The following is a 22,735-nucleotide window of genomic DNA, read 5'->3' as shown; positions in this document are numbered from 1 at the left end:
TACCGGACCGGAGACCGGCAACGGGATTGCAAACCTCGGTGTTGCTCCCACGCCTCGCTCAGCCAGTGAGCGGGAGCCGGTCTGTATGTGGGATCCGAACCCTCGGGCGGGAGCGCCGCCGCGCTTCCCAAGCGGCGCACTATCCAGTGCGCCACCGGGCCGGCCCCAGAAAATGACCTTTTAAATAAAGTATCATATCCTGTTAATATTAAAGTTCTCATGATTACAGAACCCATTGTACAATTAGCCCCAATAATTTGAATAAGTTTAGGCAAATGGAGCCTTGTTTATGGTTTAATAATATATTGCTATCAATATCTATCATTTACTGAGGATTTAGTATGTTCATTTCTTTAACTCTGAAAGAGATTTGTATCCTTCTTTTGCACTTAAGAAAACAGAGGCTCAGACTAGATAAATAGCTTATCTAATTTAAGTGGCACCAAAAGAATCAGAACCTAGTTCTTTGACTCCATTATGCTGGAGTACTTCACAACATAAGGTCATCCCTCTGTGTGTGTGTTTATGTGTGTGCGTGTGTGTGTGTGTTAATTAAAAATAGTTGAACTTCAAAAAGTTGCCTATCTTGTCCTTGCTATCTTATTACTTGACTATAGTATTTGAAAGAAAAGGAACATTTATTTTACACATATGACCAACTGGATGCAGTAGTAGGCATTTTCACTATGTGATCTCATTTAACCATTAAAGAAAGACATACATGAATAAACTAGGCTAGAAATTTGAAATTCATAGTCACCATAGTCTGAGTAAACTAGACTACAAGTTTGTTATCTGTGGCCACCATAGTTCTTTATGTAGTTCATTAGCAACCAACGAACCACTTTTCCAAAAATGTTGGCTTTACCTCATTTGTGACCTTTGCTCCAAAAAGCCAACCTGCTCCTCGGGGACTAATTGCCCAGGTATCCACATCTTCAGGATCTGACCAAACCAAGTCACAAAATGCTCCTTTATGAGGAATTTCCTGATTCCGTTCAATGGTTCGAATTTGATCCAGTGTTTTTATATCAGGAGATAAACCACCATGAACACACAAAATCTGCTCATCTATTAACTAGTAAAAAAAGATAACAAAGAGCTGAATGCATTATAATAATAATAACAAACTCAGTCATATTTAAAGTCATCAATAAATGCTAAATATAATATAATTGAGATGACAATTAGATAAAAATATGTAATGTGTTACTGGCAGGAAAATACTTAAGGTTTTAAAAGATTCTTATAAACTTACAGCTGCTACTGTCAGCATGTCAAAAACTTTGGTACAATATCTCCAGGCATTAGCATTTCCATATTTGGTTTGGCACTCGTCTGTGAAAGAAATAGAAGAGTTCTCATTAATGAAGTTCTGAATCTGCTGATAAAAATAAACAATATATCCAATACTAGAGCAGCCTTCAGTACAACAGAAATTCATCTTAAACTAGGACAGGAAGTTTTTTTTTTTAAAAGATGACCGGTAAGGGGATCTTAACCCTTGACTTGGTGTTGTCAGCACCACGCTCACCCAGTGAGCAAACCGGCCATCCCTATATGGGATCCGAACCCGTGGCCTTGGTGTTATCAGCACCGCACTCTCCCGAGTAAGCCACAGGCCGGCCCCAGGACAGGAAGTTATGACACGTATTTAGCCTTGGTAGGCTCTCCACATAGAGCCAAAAGTAGACAAGTGTTTAACTATATATATATCTCCTAAGGATGTGGTCCTTTCATTCCAGGAATGACCCTAAGAGGCAGCTGAAATTATTGGCCAAAATGCTATAATCAGGAAGAACTAAGTACTAATTTCACATAACCCAAAGCCATTGTTTTTGGTAGTTGTAAATACTACGCAATTCAATCAAACAGATTAATTTATTTAATATGACTACCTTATTCAGCAGATTAATAAAATCAAACAAATTAGAGGACCCTTAATTAGAGGAGCATGGGTAATTCCTATCTCAACATTTCTCAAGCCTACGTTGTCTCTTCTGAGATTTTCTGCAAATTGTGCAAGTAAATACTCGAGCTCTAGTAGGTACACCTGTAGTCATCACTGAGGACAGACTGCCAATCAGGTTCTTACATATTGCCAATTGTACACTCTCTCTGCTATTTATGTAGTTAACTGGGCACATATCTCTTCTTTCAATTAACATCATGGAAGTTCTGCTCCTTGGCTTCTCCTTAATTTTGAAGGAAAAAAAAAAAACAAAGACACACTACTATTGTCTAAAGGGTAGCTGAAAACCACGTAAGAAAGAAGACAATCTATATATTATAGTCAATCCTCACGATTTTCTAAATTATATCTCTTTGTGACAATAAAATGATGTGTATAACAGCAACTTAAAAACTCCAAGGTCCAATGCTAAAGAGACTGGTTAAATCAATTATGGTACATCCATACAGTATAATATGATGTAGTAATAAAAATAACATAAATAAAGTGAAAAAGCTAGTCACAACATAGCATTAAGTGAAAAACAAAGGTATAATCCCATTTTAAAACGAGTGTACGTACACACACACACACACACACACACACACACACACAAAGACTAGAATGGGCTCTCAACCTTGAATGTGCAGACCATTCACCTTTAGCAGATTTTAGGGTCCCACCCCAAAAGATTGTGATTAGTAGCAGGTCTATGGTGGGACCCAGCAACCTACATTTTTAACAAGCACCCCAGGTGATTCCAATGAGATAAACTGAGAACTATATTTTGAAGCACTGATCTAGAAAAACGTACACCAAAAAGTTAACAGTGGTCTTCTTTTCATGGTATGACTTTCAATTAATTGGGGGATGTGGGTGAGTTAAAAAGTGAGGAAGCAGGAAAAAAATACATAAAGCACATGTATGATTTGTGTGGTTTTTTTCCAAAGAGGAAAGTAAAATAATATTCAGAATCAGAGAAACAGAAGGTCTTACCATAAAATCCATACACTTGTGTTATCTGTCTACTTTCATGATTTCCTCGCAAAAGTGTAATACGATCAGGCCATTTAGCCTTTAGTGCAAGAAGGTAAGTGAAGGTCTCCAAACTATAGTAACCTCTATCTACGAAATCACCCTGTGAAGTAAAAGTTTACAATTACAAACAATACAATAGGTACAATATTCTTTTAAAATAATATCAAAGTGCACAAACCCAGAAACATGAGCCCCAAATAACAACTAACAGTTACACTCTGAATTATCTGGAAATTGGGCTTTAACAAAAAATTCAAATGGAAGTAAACTGCTTCTACTAATGTAGGAGAGGACTACAGGAATCTGCTGTGCGATTCTCTGAAAAATTTTCCGCGTAAAACCACCACTCTTTCTACCTCTATTACATACATTAGTAGGTGTTAGTAAAAGCTCACGTGTGAATCCAAAAAAAATTTTTTTTTTTTTTAAAGATGACCAGTATGGGGATCTCAACCCTTGGCTTGGTGTTGTCAGCACCATGCTCAGCCAGTGAGCCAACCGGCCATCCCTATATAGGATCCGAACCCATGGCCTTGGTGTTATCAGCACTGCACTCTCCCGAGTGAGCCATGGGCTGGCCAAAATTTTCGAACAAACTTTAATAAAATTTTTAAATCATTTTAACTGTGTCAGAAGAGAGGCATACTTGAAGAAAAAAATTTTTTTTTGGTAAAAGCAACCATAATTATAAAAGTGTTCCAGGTTCAGCTTTGTATTTAACAACTGCGTATGATGTGTACTATTTACACTTCCCATTAATGTTTTACTTGGGCCAATATTACACAAATAGGAAAACAGCTAAAAGAATAGGAAGGTGACCTAGAAACTTGCGGTAAAAAAGGATAAACATAGAAGGATTCAAAACTTTAAAAAAAAAAAAAAAAGTTCCATAGTAACATTACATTCCGAAAGGAAAGTAAGCAAACATCCACCTTCATGGCAAATGTGCATGTGTGTATAGCTGTCCATCCATAGATTAATAAGAGATGAAAATGAAGACTCAAAAAGTTTGATAAAATCACAGTAAATTGAAGATTTATGCCTTAAACCAGTGGTTCTGGGCTGTTTTTTTGCCCAACCATGGCTAATGGCTACAACCAAGTCCTATCTGTACAGTGTTTTACTATTCTCATCTAGAGGACAATGGCAAAATGCAGAAAAGTGCAGAATCACCTTTTCACATATTTAAATTGTCACGTGGCAATAAAATTATTATGGAATTTACACGTAATAAGTCATATTCTTTCAATTTTAAATGAGCACTTGGTATCACTGGTGTTTACATACCATAAATATGTAGTTTGTGTCAGGAACCTGACCTCCAGTTCTGAATAGTTCACAAAGGTCATAAAACTATAAAAGAAAGGCAATATACACTGATTACAAATTCCTGTTAGGGAGTAAAATAAAACTGAGAGCGAAATGTGTAAAGAAACAGTTAAGAGGACTCCAAATACTTACATTTATAAGAAATAAAGTGTAAGCAAAACTGCCAAGCACACAATTCCCAAGCCTAAAAAGAAAGCACTGAATAAAACTCACCATAAAGTCACTCCTAGATCATTAGAGTTACAGGCTCTCCTCTCTCAAATTTTTCTTCGATACATTTGCCCACCTGTCTCTTGAGAATTTTGAAATCATTTATCAGTTATCTAACTTCCTATTAAGCTAATCTAACCACCCTACCCATAATCAGCATCTATTTTAACAAGACAAAATATAAGGAAACAGGGCCGGCCCGGTGGCGCACTGGATAGTGCGCCGCTTGAGAAGCGCGGCGGCGCTCCCGTCCGAGGGTTCGGATCCCACATACAGACCGGCTCCCGCTCACTGGCTGAGCGAGGCGCGGGAGCAACACCGAGGCTTGCGATCCCGTTGCCGGTCCCCGGTCCGGTACGGGGGCAACACTGAGGGTTGCGATCCGTTGCCGGACATGGAAAAAAGACAAAAAATATATATATATATATAAGGAAACAAATGTGTAAAACTTTTTTTTAAAAAATGAATTTACACGACACTGCACAGTGTCACACAGAGCAGACTGAGCTACCTTCCTATGCTCTAGAGTTGCAGGCGTGTGTGTACCCTCAGGTTCCACAGCTGTGCCGTGTCTTCTCAATGATCCATAAAAAACAATTAGATATTTCATCATATTCTATTTCACTGAAAATTGGTAACTGACAAATTGTGCATTTGATAAAGTTCAGTCAACTACATTATCCAAATCCTAATTCCTAAAGAAAACTTTATAGTTTTTTTGAAAAAAAAAAGATTTTGGATTAAGAGAACTGACTATAATATACTACACCAACTACAACTAATAATTTCCAACACATTTATCTTTTACACTTGAAAATGAAATTACCACTTAAACTTCTAACACTAAAAACAGTATAGGAACTTAGTCACAGTGAACAAAACTGAAATTTAAATGTTAAGTACTGAAAGAAATAAGGCAATATCTTTTATAATAATGTTTCAAAAGTCTGGAAAGTCATTACTTCTCAGACTGAAAAAAAAAAAACCTTAGGAAATTTAAAATTAGCAAGCAAATAAATGAAACAATTGTTCAATTTCAGTTAAGTAGTATATTTGCTCAAAATATTTGCTGTCGGGCTGGCCCCATGGAGCACTCGGGAGAGTGCAGCGCTGGGAGCGCGGTGACGCTCCCGCCGCGGGTTCAGATCCTATATAGGACTGGCTGGTGCGCTCGCTGAGCGCGGTGCGGGCGACCCCACACCAAGGGTTGTGATCCCCTTAACGGTCACGAAAAAGACAAAAAAAAAAAAAAATTTGCTGTCCCGTTCTACTGTTAATTATGTCCCCCCAAAACTCACTGAAGGTTGAATTGTGCCCCTCAAGTTCTATGTATTAGAAACAGCCCCCACTGTAACTGTTAAGAGGGGGCAAAATCTTATTATGGTAATTGAAAGGTGGAGCCTTGAAGAGGTGATTAGATTGTAGGACCATGCAGTAGTAAGTGGATTAAAAAGGGTAGTCAGGGACACGGTTCTGAGGGCTTTAAAAGAAGAGAAGAGTCTGGGGGCCAGCCTGTGGCTCACTAGGGAGAGTGTGGTGCTGATAACACCAAGGCCATGGGTTCGGATCCTATATAGGGATGGCCGGTTTGCTTACTGGCTGAGCATGGTGCTGACAACACCAAGTCAAGGGTTAAGATCCCCTTACCGGTCATCTTTATAAAATAAATAAAAATAAAAGAGGAGAGTCTGTCTTTCTCTTTGCTCTGCTCTCTCTGCTTCCATGATTTTGCAATGTGAGATCCCTGAGTCACTGTTGCCACCACCAGATAGACTTTGGACTTCCTAGCCTTAGAAACTGTAAGCAATAAATTTCATTTTCTTTATAAATCACCAGTCTCAGGTATTCTGTTATAGCAACACAAAAAGGACTAATAAAACTGTGAAGAGAATATACTTCTCACTCCACAGAGGTATATATGGGGGGTGCATGGTATGTGTGTGTGTGTGTGTGTGTGTGATGTATCAAATATAATTTATATATATACAGTATGAGCAGTAAAAAAGAAACATACACATATATATCTTCCCATAATATAGTCATAATCTTTTCACTTTTCAGAAAGCAATCTGTTGAAACATTTCAAAACCAATTAAAATGTTTATAGTAATTCCACTTCTGTAACTATATCACATCCTAAAGGGAAAAAAAAAACAAATGTTATGTAAACGTAAAGTGTTATGACATCATTTATAATAACAAAAGAAACAGCTTTCATGACTAACATAAGGGAATATTTTAAATTATGATCTAACAACTCAAGGACCTTGTGTGGTCACAAATAATATTTATGATGAAAACTATGTAGCAAAATGGAAAAATGATTAGGGAAAAGAATGGAACACAAATTTATTTCCTTTTTTTTCTTTATAAAAAGATGATTACAAATCCCCCATCTCACTATTGCTCTTTTTAAACTGTAAACCTACTTTGCAGTAATTCTATTACACCTAAGTCACTTTTTGTTGGGGGCTGGCCAGTACAGGGATTGAATCATTGACCCTGGTGCTATCAGCACCAAAACCAAAAGAAATTGAATATGTAAACACACAAAGTCAGAAAGGAAACATTAAAATTTTTATAAGTCAGTTGCTTTTACGAAAGTAATGGGGAAGAGTGGGTGCCCTTAAACTATTCTGTTAATGTTTATAGAAATCTGTTCTTGAACAAAAGCTTTAAATTTCTATTTGCCCTTCAGATAAACAGATGATTACATATTCTGCTTCAAGGACCCATAGTTCCTACTCTATATCAGAAGTTTCCAAAATTCATTCATATAATAAACGTGTACAGACAATTACCTTCATCCTACACTGAGAGTGTATGCAGACAATTACCTTCATCCTACAGTAATGGAAGCCCATGTTATTTCACAAATATTATCTATTATCTATTATATGTTTTTCATATCCCAGGCAATCTGTAAATGTTCTTATTCTCAACCAAAAACAATCCTGAGAAGCAGATTTTATTCCATTATCAGAGGCAAGGAAACAGCCACCAGCTCAGTAGTTCTCAAACTTTTTGGATTCAAGACTCATTCGTGGTCTTAAAAACTGGAGGTCCCCAAAAAGCTTTTGTTCATGTAGATTATATAATTCAGTATTTACCATATTAGAAATTAAAACTAAGAATTTTAAAAAATATTTGAATTAATTTTTAAAAATCAATAACAGAGCCATTGAATAGTAACAAACATTTTAATAAAAAATAAGCTATTTTTTCTAAAACAAAACAAAAATATATTGAGAAGAGAACTGGCATCACTTTACCTTTTTGCAAATCTCTTTAATGTTGGCTAAATAGAACTTGGCTGGAGTCTCATAACCTGCCTCTGCATTCAATTTATTGGGATATACTGAGTAAAGTATAGGAAGAAAATCCAGCTTTGCAAAGATATGCATTTACCAAAGGGAGAAGTATTTCAATAACTTTTCAGGTAATTGTGCATATTTTTCTTTTAATAGTATACCAAAACTAAACAAGTGGCAGTTAAAAAACTTAAAGTTTTGGGCCGGCCCGGTGACGCACTCCTACAGTGCGCCGCTTGGGAAGTGCAGCGGCGCTCCCGCCGAGGGTTCGGATCCCACATACAGACTGGCCGCTCACTGGCTGAGCGAGGTGCGGGGGCAACACCGAGGGTTGCGATCCCGTTGCCGGTCTCGGTCTAGTACGGGCGCAACACTGAGGGTTGCGATCCGTTGCCGATCATGAAAAAAAGACAAAAAGGAAAAAAAAAAAAAAACTTAAAGTTTAATCACAATATGAAATCTGAAACCACATCAGTGATATCTTCATACTCTGTTAGACTGACTGGTTTATTTCACATTTTGAGTGGATTATCCACTAGTTATTTGGAAAATGGAAATGACATTTCATTATCCATCACCAAAAAACTCTATTCATTAACATCACCATTCGCCTCATCAGAAAAGTCTTTAACCGAAACTTTTAGTCTCAAGGTGGTGAGCTCAAATTTTCCAAAATTCCAATTTTTCACTAGCAAACTCAAATTTTGTTATTGGCAACAAATACTATCAACTGTTTTCATTGAAGTGACTGGCTCACTTCTTTCACTTTTGCAAAAATGGTTGCCAAATACCTGAGTCTGAATAACCACAGTTTGTCATTCATTCTCTCAAGGAAAAATAGTGTTCCATAAAAAAGCAACTCCTTCAGCTCACTACATAGAATTGCACAAGTACTTTTCCTTGAGTGAACCTTTCTTTGGTATGAAACAGATATGCTTTATGCATACTTCACATTTCATCATACAGACTATTTGCAAGATATTCAAGGGTTGAGAGTTAATAAAATTAATAATATTTACTTCTTTACCAAGTCCATTCTTAAGCAAAACTGTCATTTTATTTTACTATGCATGCACACTGGTGAAGAGTACAATGACAACCAGCATAATCTGGTGCCACTCCCTTGTTCATGTTGAGGCACCAGCAGTTTTGTCCTCCGTTGCATTTGTACCATTTTAGGGAACCAAGGGTCCACAGGCAGAGAATTTTTGAGTGACCTGAAGTGGCTTCTTACATAGCAAGTATGTGGTCAAGCCAGGATTTAAACCAAGCTGTGTCTGACACTGAAGTCTATAATCTCCTGACTAGATTACACTGCTTCAGTGCTTCTCAGCACAATGTGCTCACGAACATGTTTATTCATACTCATAACCCAATCCTGCAATTCCAGAATTACCTCAAGGGGAAGACAACTGCATAAGTCCCAAAGGATGCATCTTACATTCGATTTAATTAGTCAGGAGATGTTTAGAGGCTTAAATCCGATGTTTTTGATTAGCAAGTACAGAGAAACAGTGTTCACAGTTTGGTGGTAGTCTTAAAATAATACGTGCAACTGGAACCCAGATAAGTTTCAAATCTCAGCTCTGCCCTTTAGTGGCTAAATGAATTTGGGCTAATTCTTCAATCTTTCAGTCTCAGTTTCATTCTCTATAAAAAGATCCTATCTCATAGGACTCTGAAAAAATTTGACATAGAATATGTGAAAAAGCACATTGTTAATCTTGAAACACAAGACAAATGTTAGGAATTGTACATTTGACTGAAGGTATATGTAATATAGAAGTACAATTTTATGATTTAAAATTTATTCTAGTTTGAGGTTGTCTCTAACTTCCTGACCTTTGATCATAGCTTCAATTCATGTATTAAAAAGTTCTTGATAAGACAAGTAACCCCTCAATTTTAATATTATAACCAGGGGAAAATATTATTTGGCTTATTTCGGTTTTTAGAAATTAAGGTACTGCTTGTATTAAGATCCTTTATGTTAGCAAAATACACTTTTGGAGAGAAGTTACATGGAGATTTTAAGAAATCCATTCTTAAAGTCTACTCTTGACAACTATAATTTTAACAGATCAAAGATGACATAATGGGGCCTCTATTTAGGAACTGAAGACATGCAGATGTCAGATTTATTATAACCTCAACCATCCAGAAAACACCATGAAAAACCAAAAAGAAAACAGCCATGTAAGTAGCCAAAACAGAACTTTACCCATGGAGCAGCCCCTAATCAGAGCCAATTTACACACATTTCTGCTCCTTATGCAGTTATATGTAAGGCAGGGAAATGGCACAGATGACAATAAGATCTGCTGGCATTCATAAATACTATATCGTTCACAATGTACTATAGGTCTTTTTTTTTTTTTTTCCTTTTTGTCTTTTTTCGTGTCCGGCAACGGATCGCAACCCTCAGTATCACGCCCGTACCGGACCGGGACCGGCCACGGGATCGCAACCCTCGGTGTTGCTCCCGCACCTCGCTCAGCCAGTGAGCGGTCGGTCTGTATGTGGGATCCAAACCCTCGGTGGGAGCGCCGCCGCGCTTCCCAAGCGGCGCACTGTAGCAGTGCGCCACCGGGCCAGCCCCGTACTATAGGTCTTATATCCCCAACTACAACGTATGCATATAGCAGGCCATGAGTGATCTGTTCAGCTTTCATTTCCCAGTAAAAAAAAAAATTCTACAAATATACATAAGGTTTCCAACTAGGCCAAACACTGACAGTAGAGTCTAAAAATGAGATGTGCCTCTCCCCTCACTGTTTTGAAATTCTTACAAACAAACAAACACCCAGCTCTTTGGAAATGTGTCTAGCAGGTTTTCCAGTCTTTACTGGAAACTGCCCTACCCTCCCACCATGGGTAGAAAAAAAACCCAACCCGGTAGACAAAAAAATGAACTAAATCTTTTTCATTTCATTCTATCAGTGATCTACTGTGAAATCATGCACCAACAATTTTACTTTTCTGAATCTTTGCTATTCTCATTCCCACTAAAAAAAAATGATAAATTTTCAACAATATATGAAATAAATAGAATGAATGAATAGAAAAAAGTGCCTAAAACCAAAACATCTCCTATTAATCATAATTACTATGAGCAGTTCACGTTTGTGTTTCATATCCTCCAACTGACCCCCCTCCCCACCATTCCAAAGAATAATGTTGTATTCTATTCACTTTGAAAGTCTAATTCAACAAACTCCATGAATAATTTGACTGCTGCTTTTATTCACCAGAATGATAAACCAGGAATTATTACTGTCACAGAGACTGAGGCAACCTAGCTAACCTCCAGCTGGGTTTTTTTGTTGTTGTTATTGTTTAAAAAACTTTGCAGCACAAACAGAAACACACAGGGACCATGAACGGTACAAAAACTAAAAATCTGCTCAAGAAATTTTACCTGTCCGTGTATGTCTCCACACACTGTTACTGGTGTTGATACTGGCTGAACATTTGACTCTTCCAAGAGGAGGTCACAAACATAGTCACATAGCCTCTGAAAGAAGAGGAAAAAAATGCACACTTTTACGACAATATTAAAACTAAGGATCAAATACAAAAAATACAAGGACTAATACTTAGAAAGACTACGTATACATTCTGATAGAAGAGGAGACTTCCCTGTGATGATTTTGGGGTTAGATTTGCTTCACATACAGTTCCTAATGCATAGAATGATATAATGACTACTCCAAAATGCAAACTCCCTCCCTGGCTACACAGACAATAAGTTCTAGGAGACAGGGCTGGCCCGGTGGCACACTGCTACAGTGCGCCGCTTGGGAGCGTGGCAGCGCTCCCGCCGAGGGTTCGGATCCCACATACAGGCCGGTTCCCGCTCACTGGCTGAGCGAGGTGCGGGCGCAACACCGAGGGTTGCGATCCCGTTGCCGGTCCCGGTCCGGTACGGGCGCGACACTGAGGGTTGCGATCCGTTGCCGGACACGAAAAAAAAAAAAAGAGAGAAAAAAGTTCTAGGAGACAGGGCTGGCCCGGTGGGACACTGCTACAGTGCGCCGCTTGGGAGCGTGGCAGCGCTCCCGCCGAGGGTTCGGATCCCACATACAGGCCGGTTCCCGCTCACTGGCTGAGCGAGGTGCGGGCGCAACACCGAGGGTTGCGATCCCGTTGCCGGTCCCGGTCCGGTACGGGCGCGACACTGAGGGTTGCGATCCGTTGCCGGACACGAAAAAAAAAAAAAGAGAGAAAAAAGTTCTAGGAGACAGGGCTGGCCCGGTGGGACACTGCTACAGTGCGCCGCTTGGGAGCGTGGCAGCGCTCCCGCCGAGGGTTCGGATCCCACATACAGGCCGGTTCCCGCTCACTGGCTGAGCGAGGTGCGGGCGCAACACCGAGGGTTGCGATCCCGTTGCCGGTCCCGGTCCGGTACGGGCGCGACACTGAGGGTTGCGATCCGTTGCCGGACACGAAAAAAAAAAAAAGAGAGAAAAAAGTTCTAGGAGACAGGGCTGGCCCGGTGGGACACTGCTACAGTGCGCCGCTTGGGAGCGTGGCAGCGCTCCCGCCGAGGGTTCGGATCCCACATACAGGCCGGTTCCCGCTCACTGGCTGAGCGAGGTGCGGGCGCAACACCGAGGGTTGCGATCCCGTTGCCGGTCCCGGTCCGGTACGGGCGCGACACTGAGGGTTGCGATCCGTTGCCGGACACGAAAAAAAAAAAAAGAGAGAAAAAAGTTCTAGGAGACAGGGCTGGCCCGGTGGGACACTGCTACAGTGCGCCGCTTGGGAGCGTGGCAGCGCTCCCGCCGAGGGTTCGGATCCCACATACAGGCCGGTTCCCGCTCACTGGCTGAGCGAGGTGCGGGCGCAACACCGAGGGTTGCGATCCCGTTGCCGGTCCCGGTCCGGTACGGGCGCGACACTGAGGGTTGCGATCCGTTGCCGGACACGAAAAAAAAAAAAAGAGAGAAAAAAGTTCTAGGAGACAGGGCTGGCCCGGTGGGACACTGCTACAGTGCGCCGCTTGGGAGCGTGGCAGCGCTCCCGCCGAGGGTTCGGATCCCACATACAGGCCGGTTCCCGCTCACTGGCTGAGCGCAGTGCAGACGACACCAAGCCAAGGGTTGCGATCCCCTTACCGGTCACAAAAAGGATAAAAAAAAAAAATTTTTTTTTTTTATCCTTTTTGTGACCGGTAAGGGGATCGCAACCCTTGGCTTGGTGTCGTCTGCACTGCGCTCAGCCAGTGAGCGCACCTGCCATCCCTATATAGGATCCGAACCCGGGGCGGGAGCGCCACTGTGCTCCCACCGCCGCACTCTCCCGAGTGCACCACGAGGCCGGCCCCTGAAAATAATTTAAATATTAAGAAATCTAAATGCTACAATCTCTTTAATATATGAGAGACACAGTTATAAATAGCTACAATATTTTGTACAGAGGCAAGCATAGAAGAGAACTCACAATGGCAGGGAGAGAAAGATGAAAAGGGGCCCCCAGAAGAAAATAAGGGAAAATAGAGCTATTTATTTCCTATATATCAGACAACAAAACAGAAAACTTCAACATCAAATGGTTTGTCTTTATTCCTAGGATAAATTCCTTTTTTTTTTTTTTCTTTTCAAAGATGACCGGTAAGGGGATCTCAACCCTTGGCTTGGTGTTGTCAGCACCACGCTCAGCCAGTGAGCAAACTGGCCATCCCTATATGGGATCCGAACCCGTGGCCCTGGTGTTATCAGCACCGCACTCTACCGAGTGAGCCACGGGCCGGCCCCCTGGGATAAATTCCTGATCTTCAAATAGCACCTCAAAGATAAGGTTTTCTTTCCTTTTGGCCTGAGATAAGGTTTTCTTTCCTTTTGGCCTGAGATCCTTCTGGCCCTGTGTAGCTAGCTCCTTCTTGGGTTGAATTTCCCACAACTCCCAGATGCTTCAAAACAAATCCATAGTCCTGCCATATAATACATCCATTATTTATAACAGGAGTGGATACTGGTGAGAGAAACAATGTTTCTAAACTCTGAGCCTTAACTTTACAATGAAAGATTGTCTCTAAGGTTCCCTCAGTTATAAAATTCTGGTTTGCATTAAAAATCTCCTATGCTAAACTTCTCTCTTGACCCAGATGGTAAGACTAAGACTCACAGAGATTTAGGTCATAAAGCTACTTAATCTTAGTGACAGATCTGGAATCCAGGTTTCCTACCTCTTTCCACTATACTACCTTGAATATTTAGTTGTTCAATGCAACAAGTATTTATTTAGTGCCTAATATGTTACCAGGAATTGTTCTAGACACAAAGGAAATAGCAATGACCAAACAGACTAAAAGCGCTGCTCTCAAGGGGCTTACAGTCTAATAGGACGAGAGACAAATAAGTAAAATGTATATAGTAATTTATCAGATAGTAATAAAAGCTATGGAGAAAACTGATGCACTGTAAAAGAGATATGAGTGCCAGGGGTAGAGAGGAGGCTGTTATTTTAAATAGGGAGAGCATGGAAACCTTACCGATAAAGTGACTTTTGAGCAAAATCTGAAGGAGGCAAGGCTATGGGGGCACAGTACTGCAGGCAGAAAAAAATAAACACAAAAAGCCCTGACATGAAGCATGTTTGTGTTTGAGAAACAAGATCAAAGCTGGTGTGGTTAGAGTGGACTGAATAAGGAGAAAAACAGGAAAGTGCCACAGAATTGTTTAGGTCATTGGGGGTGAACATTAGGACATTATACTATTAAATTATTATTAATTAATGGTTTACTGTTACACTCAGTAGAAGCCCAGGTCCTTACACGTAAAAGACTGACATAATCTTAAATTTACTGTGTTGAAAATGAAGTACTGGCAGAAAATAAATAAGTAAATAGAAAGAAAGAAAAAGGAAGGAAGGAAGGAAAGAAGGAAGGAAGGAAGGAAGGAAGGAAGGAAGGAAGGAAGGAAAAAGGAAAGAAAAGAAAGAAAAGACTATCAGGGAAGAGGGAGACAAGGGTAGGTAATGGGCAAAGACAAAAGCAGGAAGAGCGGTTAGGTGGCTTCTACAATAATCTAAGTAAAAGTTAATACTGCCTTGGACCAGGGTAGTAAAAGTAAGAAATGGTGACAAGTGGACAGATGCCAGATGTTTTCTGAAGGCAGCATCCACTAGATTTATAACCAACTGGATACAGGGTGTTAAGGGAAAGAAGGGAACCAAAGATGACTTGAGGCTTTTGGCCTAAGCAACTGCAGGGATGGAAATAGTCATTACTTAGATAGGTAAGAGTATGTTTAGTTTTGTGAGAAACTGCCAAACTGTCTCCCAAAGTGGCTATACAATTTTGCATTCCCATCAGGAAAGAGAGTTCCTGTTGCTACACAATTTCATCAGCATTTGGTGTTGTCAGTGTTCTTGATGTTGGCCATTTTAACAGATGTGTAGTGGTAACTCATTGTTATTTAATTCATATTTTCTTTCTTTCTTTCTTTTTTTTTTTACTGACCGGCAACGGGATCGCAACCCTCGGTGTTGCCCCCGCACCGCACTCAGCCAGTGAGCGGGAACCGGTCTCCACATGGGATCCGAACCCTCAGCGGGAGTGCCACCGTGCTCCCAAGCGGCGCACTCTCCAGTGCGCCACCGGGCCGGCCCTAATTCCTATTTTCTGAATGACATGTGATGTAGAGCACCTTTTCATATGCTTACTTATCGTCTGTACATCTTCTTTGCTGAGGTGTCTTCTGCCCATTTTTTAATATGATTGTTCACTTTCTTAGTGCTGAATTTTAAGAGTTCTCTGTATATTTTGGAAAAGTCCTTTATTAGGTATGTCTTTTTTTTTTTTTTTTTTTTTTTTTTTTTTTTGTCTTTTTTCCGTGTCCGGCAACGGATCGCAACCCTTAGTGTCGCCCCCGTACCGGACCGGGACCGGCAACGGGATCGCAACCCTCGGTGTTGCCCCCGTGCCTCGCTCAGCCAGTGAGCGGGAACCGGTCTGTATGTGGGATCCGAACCCTCGGCAGGAGCGCAGCCGCGCTTCCCAAGCGGCGCACTAGCGCAGTGCGCCACCGGGCCGGCCCTAGGTATGTCTTTTGCAAATATTTTCTCCTAGTCTGTGGCTTATCTTCTCATTCTCGTGACAGAATCTTTCACAGAACAAATGTTTTAAATTTTAATGAAGTCCAGTTTATCCGTTACTTTCATGAGCAAAATTGTTTTTATTTCTTTGGGTTTGGTTTGGAGGGTGGAGAAGCAGGAGTATGATTTTTTTGAAAACAATTTTACTGAGATATAATTCACATACCATACAACTCACCTCTTTAAAGTGCAAAATTCAATGGTTTTTAGTATATTCACAGTGTTGGGCAACTCTCACCATAACCAATTTTAGAACATTTTCATCACCCCAAAAGGAAACTCCATATACCTATTTGCAGTCAGTCCCCACTTCCCTACACCCACACCCAGTCACTAATCACTTTTTTAAAAAGAAAGAAAAATATGTATTACCTATTAAAAAAAAAATTACCACTTTAACCATAGCCACTCAAATTCAGTCCTTGTAGATAGAAGGCTCAAGTCAATTTCCAAAGATCAGTGTTGTACAGCATCCTAGTTCTATCAATAATCCATCAGATCTGATATATAAATTTTTAATATTTTTATAGTAATTAACATCCAAAGTTTTCAACCTATTTGGTTTTTTGTTGTTGTTGTTGTTGTTTTTACCTGAACTCACTTCCATCTAGGTTAAGGGTAGTTCCAAAGCACAAATATGCCAGGTAACTAGTGAATATTTCTATGTTTGGCCTATATATTTTTTATAGTTTTTCATCACCACTTCACTCTCTTCATCTTGCCAGAATAAAAAACTATTTTTTTTAGCTTAGCTTCATAGCAGCAATACATTGAAAATATTTTTTTTCTGATACTATATACAATTTAAAAAAATTTTTTAAATACAGTGATGCTTTAAAGTATGCACCTATCTCAGGACCTTACCCACCTTCCTTAGGTATAATGACTTGTTCAATTAGTATCTGCAATATTTTTTCAGGTACCCTCACCAAACCTCTTCAAAGAATTCCACCAAGGTATCTGTAGAAATACTTTGCTGTAATTTGTACAAGAGTGGGCAAAGTTTTCTGTTTGTTTCCAAGTCTGTTCCCATGAGGCCTGCATGTCATCAGTCACTCATCCCAACCACATTCCCTTTCAGATTGCACATCTTTTAAGAACAGGCCTAACTTTCATCAGTGAGAGTCAGAGCCCATACCATAAATACAATTTGAATATTTTCCCCTTAACACAAGTCTCCAAAGAAGCTCACCTTCCATTCTTCTTTCCACAATGTATCTCTGGGAAAGAAATGTTCTCTATTTCCTACAATGTTGATCTCTCAGTTTGCCCACTCTCAGGAAATTGTTACCTATAAACTTGGGGGGTTCCACTCCGCATACTCCTATAAAGATCAGTTATTAAAATACTACTCAAACAAAAAAAAAACTACTGTGAACTCCACCCTGAATTAAGCCAGACTGTCCTCTAGAGAGGCCTGTCCTCCCTCTCCATTATACTGCCCTACTTTCTCAAATGCTTTTTCCCAAACTGTACTTTAATGTGAGAGACATAGGAAACGATCCTCTTTAGAGCTTGTCACTATGTAGACATAACCAGACTATACACAGGATTTTGTGATTAAATACCTTTAAGGAGGACCCTGGGGAATAATGTCTCTCTGCTCCCTGTATCAGCGATAGATGTGATTTCCCTGCAAAGTTTGTTTGTTTTTATCATCTTACAGACTTTGTGAATTTTTTTTAATTGATCGGCTTCCTTCTTTCTGTAGGCTCCTAGAAAGCTTAGGGCCTAATCTCTACGAGGTAGCCTGGTCATCATAACTTTTATTTTACATGCTATTCTCTCTCTTCTTTTTTTTTTTTTTTTTTTTTTGGCAGCTGACCAGTATGGGATCCAAACCCTTGATTTTGGTGTTATCAGCACCATGCTCTCCGAAGTCAGCAAATTGGCCAGCCCTGACATACTACTATTACTTTTACTGCTAGTTCCATCTTGGTTTCCTATCTTTATTTTCTCTGTCTCATTTTTCTTATTTATTCTGAATGTAATTTATCTTGCTATATACTCAGTGCCTCTTTATAAACCACCTACATCCTTTTTGAAACAAAGTGAAATACATTTAGTTAACACGTTGAAACTAATCACAACACAAACTCCTGAAGGACTTCATGGTTACCATATTTCAATGTGCCAGAATTTGTACCCACATGTTACTGGCTCTCCTAGCCCATCATGCCTCCTGAACTGCAAGTCACCCATGGTGAGTGGCCCATACTCCCATGCTGACCTGAAACTAATGGTGGACCATAAACTGTAGAACGACTCTGTGAAATCCTGTCAGTCTCAAAGGCTGAGTGTCTTAGACAGCATCCTTCAACTGGAGCCCCGCATGCTAACTAGAGTAAAATTATAGCTGCCTCCTGTGACTCCCACTTCTGCACATCCCAACTGAGGTTTAGAGAGCTATGTCTCTAAGCCAAAACCATTGCCTCTCATCTCTTCCGTTCAGCAGTAGCTTGACAAGTTCATATCAAACACACACAAAAATAAGAAAAGTCTACGAAATCTCAGTATAAACCTTATGTAGGTCAGGCAACTACACATACAGTGGCCTCACAGAACCCAGCCTTGCCCTGGGCAAGACACATGCCCCTCTCCTCCCAGACCCTTCACAGCTTTGTTCTGCTGCTTGGTTTGTAGGAAAGGTGGCTTTTCCTAAAAACAGTCACTGAGGCAAGATTCTCAATCTTATTCCAAATTTAGGGCAAACTACACCCTTCTCTCCCCATCATGTCAAATGAATTCCTAATCCTTGAACATAAAGGGATTTGTGGCCTCCATTCTTAGAGATCCTATTTCTCTTCCCTACGTTTCCCTCGAGAAACTTGTTCACAGTTCCATTCTATTCTCTGCTTCTGTCTCCCTGTTCTCTCTTGCCCCTCAAATACACTAGATTCTAAATTTTTTTAATTCTTTGTTTAGCTGATCTTGCTATCTAAAATATATTATTTCCGGGCCGGCCCGTGGCTCACTCGGGAGAGTGTGGTGCTGATAACACCAAGGCCCCGGGTTCGGATCCCATATAGGGATGGCCGGTTCGCTCACTGGCTGAGCGTGGTGCTGACAACACCAAGTCAAGGGTTAAGATCCCCTTACCGGTCATCTTTTAAAAAAATAATAATAATAAAATAAAATAAAATATATTATTTCCTATATATACTTTTACATACTGGTATTTCTTTACCCTTAGCTAAAGAAATAAAGATCTATCTAAAATTATATTTTACACAGCCTTGGTATACAGTCTCTAGTATAATACAAATCACTGGCAGTAAGGAATAGGAATCTGAGATGACAATGATATTCACACCCTTACAATCCAGAAGATAGTATCTGTATCTTCAGGCTAGACCAGAGTTTCTCAACCATTGCACTACTATTTCTTTGTTGTGGAGGGCTGCTGTCCTGTGCACTATAGGATGTCAAACAACATCTCTGGCTTCTACACCTACTAGATACCCATAGTACCCCTCTGGCTGTGACAACTAAAAATGTCTCCAGACATTGCCAAATATCCCCTGGGGGACAAAACCATCCCCAACTGAGAACCACCAGTCTAGACCTTTACTCTTGACTTTGATACTATCAGAATAGTGTTTGGAGCACATTTGGCAATCAATAAATGTTGCCTAACTGCCTAACTGATACCTGTGTATGCAACACAGGTCTTCTTCACATCTCTACCTCAATGTCTTAACTTGGAAGCATCTCAAACTCAATACAGCCAAAAGCAAACTCCCTGCCTTCCTTAATCTAGTTATGGTAGTTTGTAAGTAATCCTTGACAGAAACTAACAGATTATACTGTACTCCTCTCTCCTTCATAACCTAGACCTAATCTGTCAACAGTTGCTATTATTATACCTTCTCCAGTTCCTCTCCAACACCACAATCACTTGTCACTGGCTTACTTCAGGCTCTCATGTGTCACCTGGCCTACTGCTTCTATGACATTTTTATCCCATTCTAATCCATGGTCCACAATGCTGCCAGAATAATATTTCTATAACCTACAGTCACTGTCCTTAAAAATCCCTCAAGAGGACTAGCTATTTAGCTCAATTGGTTAGAGAGCACTGTTATAACACCAAAGTCAAGGGTTTGGATCCCCATACCTGCCAGCCACCAAATAAATAAATAAATATATAGACAGACAGACAAATAGATAAATAAATAAAATCTCTCAGGGCCGGCCCGTGGCTCACTCGGTAGAGTGCGGTGCTGATAACACCAAGGCCGCGGGTTCGGATCCTATATAGGGATGGCCGGTTTGCTCACTGGCTGAGCGTGGTGCTGACAACACCAAGCCAAGGGTTGAGATCCTCTTACCGGTCATCTTCTTAAAAAATAAATAAATAAATAAATAAATAAATAAATAAATAAATAAAATCTCTCAAGAGCACTCCTCCTATGGCAATGTTTCCCAAACTCCATTCAGATATCATCTTTATGATTTTGTCATATTCCTACCATACACAAGTGTATCCCTGTAATAGTTTTCTTTAAATCAACTTTTCCTTTTAGTTAGCTATATCTTAATATGAAAAAGTCACAGTATTTGTTTTTCCCTAAAACATAAAAACATTTCTTTTTTTTTTTTTTAAAAGATGACCGGTAAGGGGATCTTAACCCTTGACTTGGTGTTGTCAGCACCACGCTCAGCCAGTGAGCGAACCGGCCATCCCTATATGGGATCCGAACCCGGGGCCTTGGTGTTATCAGCACCGCACTCTCCCGAGTGAGCCACGGGCCGGCCCCAACATAAAAACATTTCAAAGTGCTTATATATCACCTAAAAGATAAAAATCCAAGTTTATCAGCCCAGTTTTCCATGATTTGGCCTCTGCCTGTCTTCCCCAGCATCACCCCCAGCCACACCAAACTACTTCCAGTTCCCTGTATTATTCCATTTCTGTTGCTTATAACAAAATACCTGGAACTGAGTAATTTGTAAGAAAACTAAATTTAGGGCCGAGCCCGTGGCGCACTCGGGAGAGTGCGGCGCTGGGAGCGAAGCAATGCTCCCGCCGCGGGTTTGGATCCTATATGGGAATGGCCAGTGTGCTCACTGGCTGAGCGTGGTGTGGGCAACACCACACCAAGGGTTGCGATCCCCTTACCAGTCATGAAAAAGACAAAAAAAAAAAAGAAAAAAGAAAACTAAATTTATTGCTTACATTTTCAGGTGCTGGGAAATCCAAACTCCAGGGAATACATCTGGTGAGGGCCTTCTTTGGTGGTGACTTCAGCAACACAGGGTATCACATTGTGAGAAAGTCAGAAGCAAGAAAGGGAACTAACTCCTCGCTCCTCCTTTTAAAGCCCTCAGAACCATGCCCATGACCACAATTAAACCATCAATGGATTAATCTATTTACTTACGCATGTTCCTCACAATCTAATCATCTCTTCAAGGCCCCACCATTCAATTACCAAAATAGGATTTCCCATTCTCTTAACACTGTCACAGTGGGGATTAAGTTTTTTTGGGGGTGGGGAGACATTCAATGTACAGCATTCCCCAAACCAGCAATGTTCTTTCAGATTATGCTATACTATTGCACATGGTATTTATTCTGCTTGCATGTTCTTTCCTCCCTGTTTTGTCTACCTGAATTCTGCTCACTCTCCCATTGCTTCTCCTTTGTAAAACCACCTCTGACTCCAGAGTTAGATGCTACTTCTTCTATGCTTGCCAACACCCTGGGCAGCCCTCTATTACAGCACCTCCCACACTGTAAAATGATCATTTGACTACCTCTCTATCTCCCTTACTATACTGAGAGAGAAGTATCTGATTCTAGCCCTGGCTCCCAAAGAAACAGTACTTGATACAATAAGCCATTTAATGTTTGTTGTAAAGCAGTGTACAATTTGATTCAACAAACCTTTACTGATTGTCTAGCACATACAAGGCAATGTTCTAAAACTGTAGAAAATACAAAAATAAACAAGGAATGATCTTGGCCTTCAAGAGGCTTGCAGTCTAATGAGGGAGACAAATATTTGCCATCATAGAAGACTGAACACTCTATGTGGTAGAATGGAGCAATAAAGTGCTATGGGGCAAAGCAATGTCAGTGTAGGAAGGAAAGAACAAGAATTTAAAAACATCAAATAATTCAGATATATGCTCTGCTGAGTCACTGTGGCAAAAATCACTTAAACCTCACCAAGTCCTGGCTCTGACATCTGTTTAGCTTATCACAAAGATTGTATAAATGACAAAATGGACATGAAGGTGCTCTAAAAACCATTACTAGCTATATAAATTCTAACCATTGCTAATCAATTCTGACTGTGGAATCCAGGAGCCCTACATGGAAGGAGTGACATCTAAGCTAGATCTTGATCGCCAAAGCAATGCTGAGCAAAAAAAATAAAGCTGGAGGCATAACACTACCTGACTTTAAGCTATACTACAAAGCTATAATAACCAAAACAGTATGGTACTGGCATAAAAACAGACACACTGATCAATGGAATAGAATAGAGAATCCAGAAATCAACCCACACACTTACTGCCATCTGATCTTTGACAAAGGCACCAAGCCTATTCACTGGGGTCGGGACTGCCTCTTCAGCAAATGGTGCTGGGATAACCGGATATCCATATGCAGGAGAATGAAACTAGACCCACACCCTTCACCATACACTAAAGTCAACTCAAAATGGATTAAAGAATTAAATATACACCCTGAAACAATAAAACTTATTAAACAAAACATAGGAGAAACACTTCAGGAAATAGGGCTCGACACAGACTTTATGAATGTGACCCCAAAAGCATGGGCAAC

General features: G+C 40.3%; 1 protein-coding gene across 4 annotated transcripts in view; it reads right to left on the bottom strand.

Moving 5' to 3' along the window:
- PPP6C (protein phosphatase 6, catalytic subunit) overlaps positions 1–22,735 on the bottom strand; it is a 33,198-nt gene that overhangs the window by 3,824 nt on the left and 6,639 nt on the right. For 2 of the 4 annotated variants that reach the window (XM_008569972.1, XM_008569970.1), the window contains exons 2-6: positions 11,258–11,353; positions 4,277–4,342; positions 2,948–3,089; positions 1,259–1,338; positions 869–1,078 (exon numbers count right to left, since the gene is read on the bottom strand). In XM_008569972.1, coding sequence (XP_008568194.1) covers positions 869–1,078; positions 1,259–1,338; positions 2,948–3,089; positions 4,277–4,342; positions 11,258–11,353 — 594 coding nt within the window. The remainder of the gene's footprint in view (positions 1–868; positions 1,079–1,258; positions 1,339–2,947; positions 3,090–4,276; positions 4,343–11,257; positions 11,354–22,735) is intronic. The other 2 variants (XM_008569973.1, XM_008569971.1) reach the window with 1 other exon arrangement.

This window comes from Galeopterus variegatus, unplaced genomic scaffold (genome assembly GCF_000696425.1).
Source record: "Galeopterus variegatus unplaced genomic scaffold, G_variegatus-3.0.2 Scaffold549, whole genome shotgun sequence".
Lineage (NCBI taxonomy): Eukaryota > Metazoa > Chordata > Mammalia > Dermoptera > Cynocephalidae > Galeopterus > Galeopterus variegatus.
Note: the sequence above shows the minus strand (reverse complement) of the source record. Positions and strands in the feature narration are given on the sequence as shown.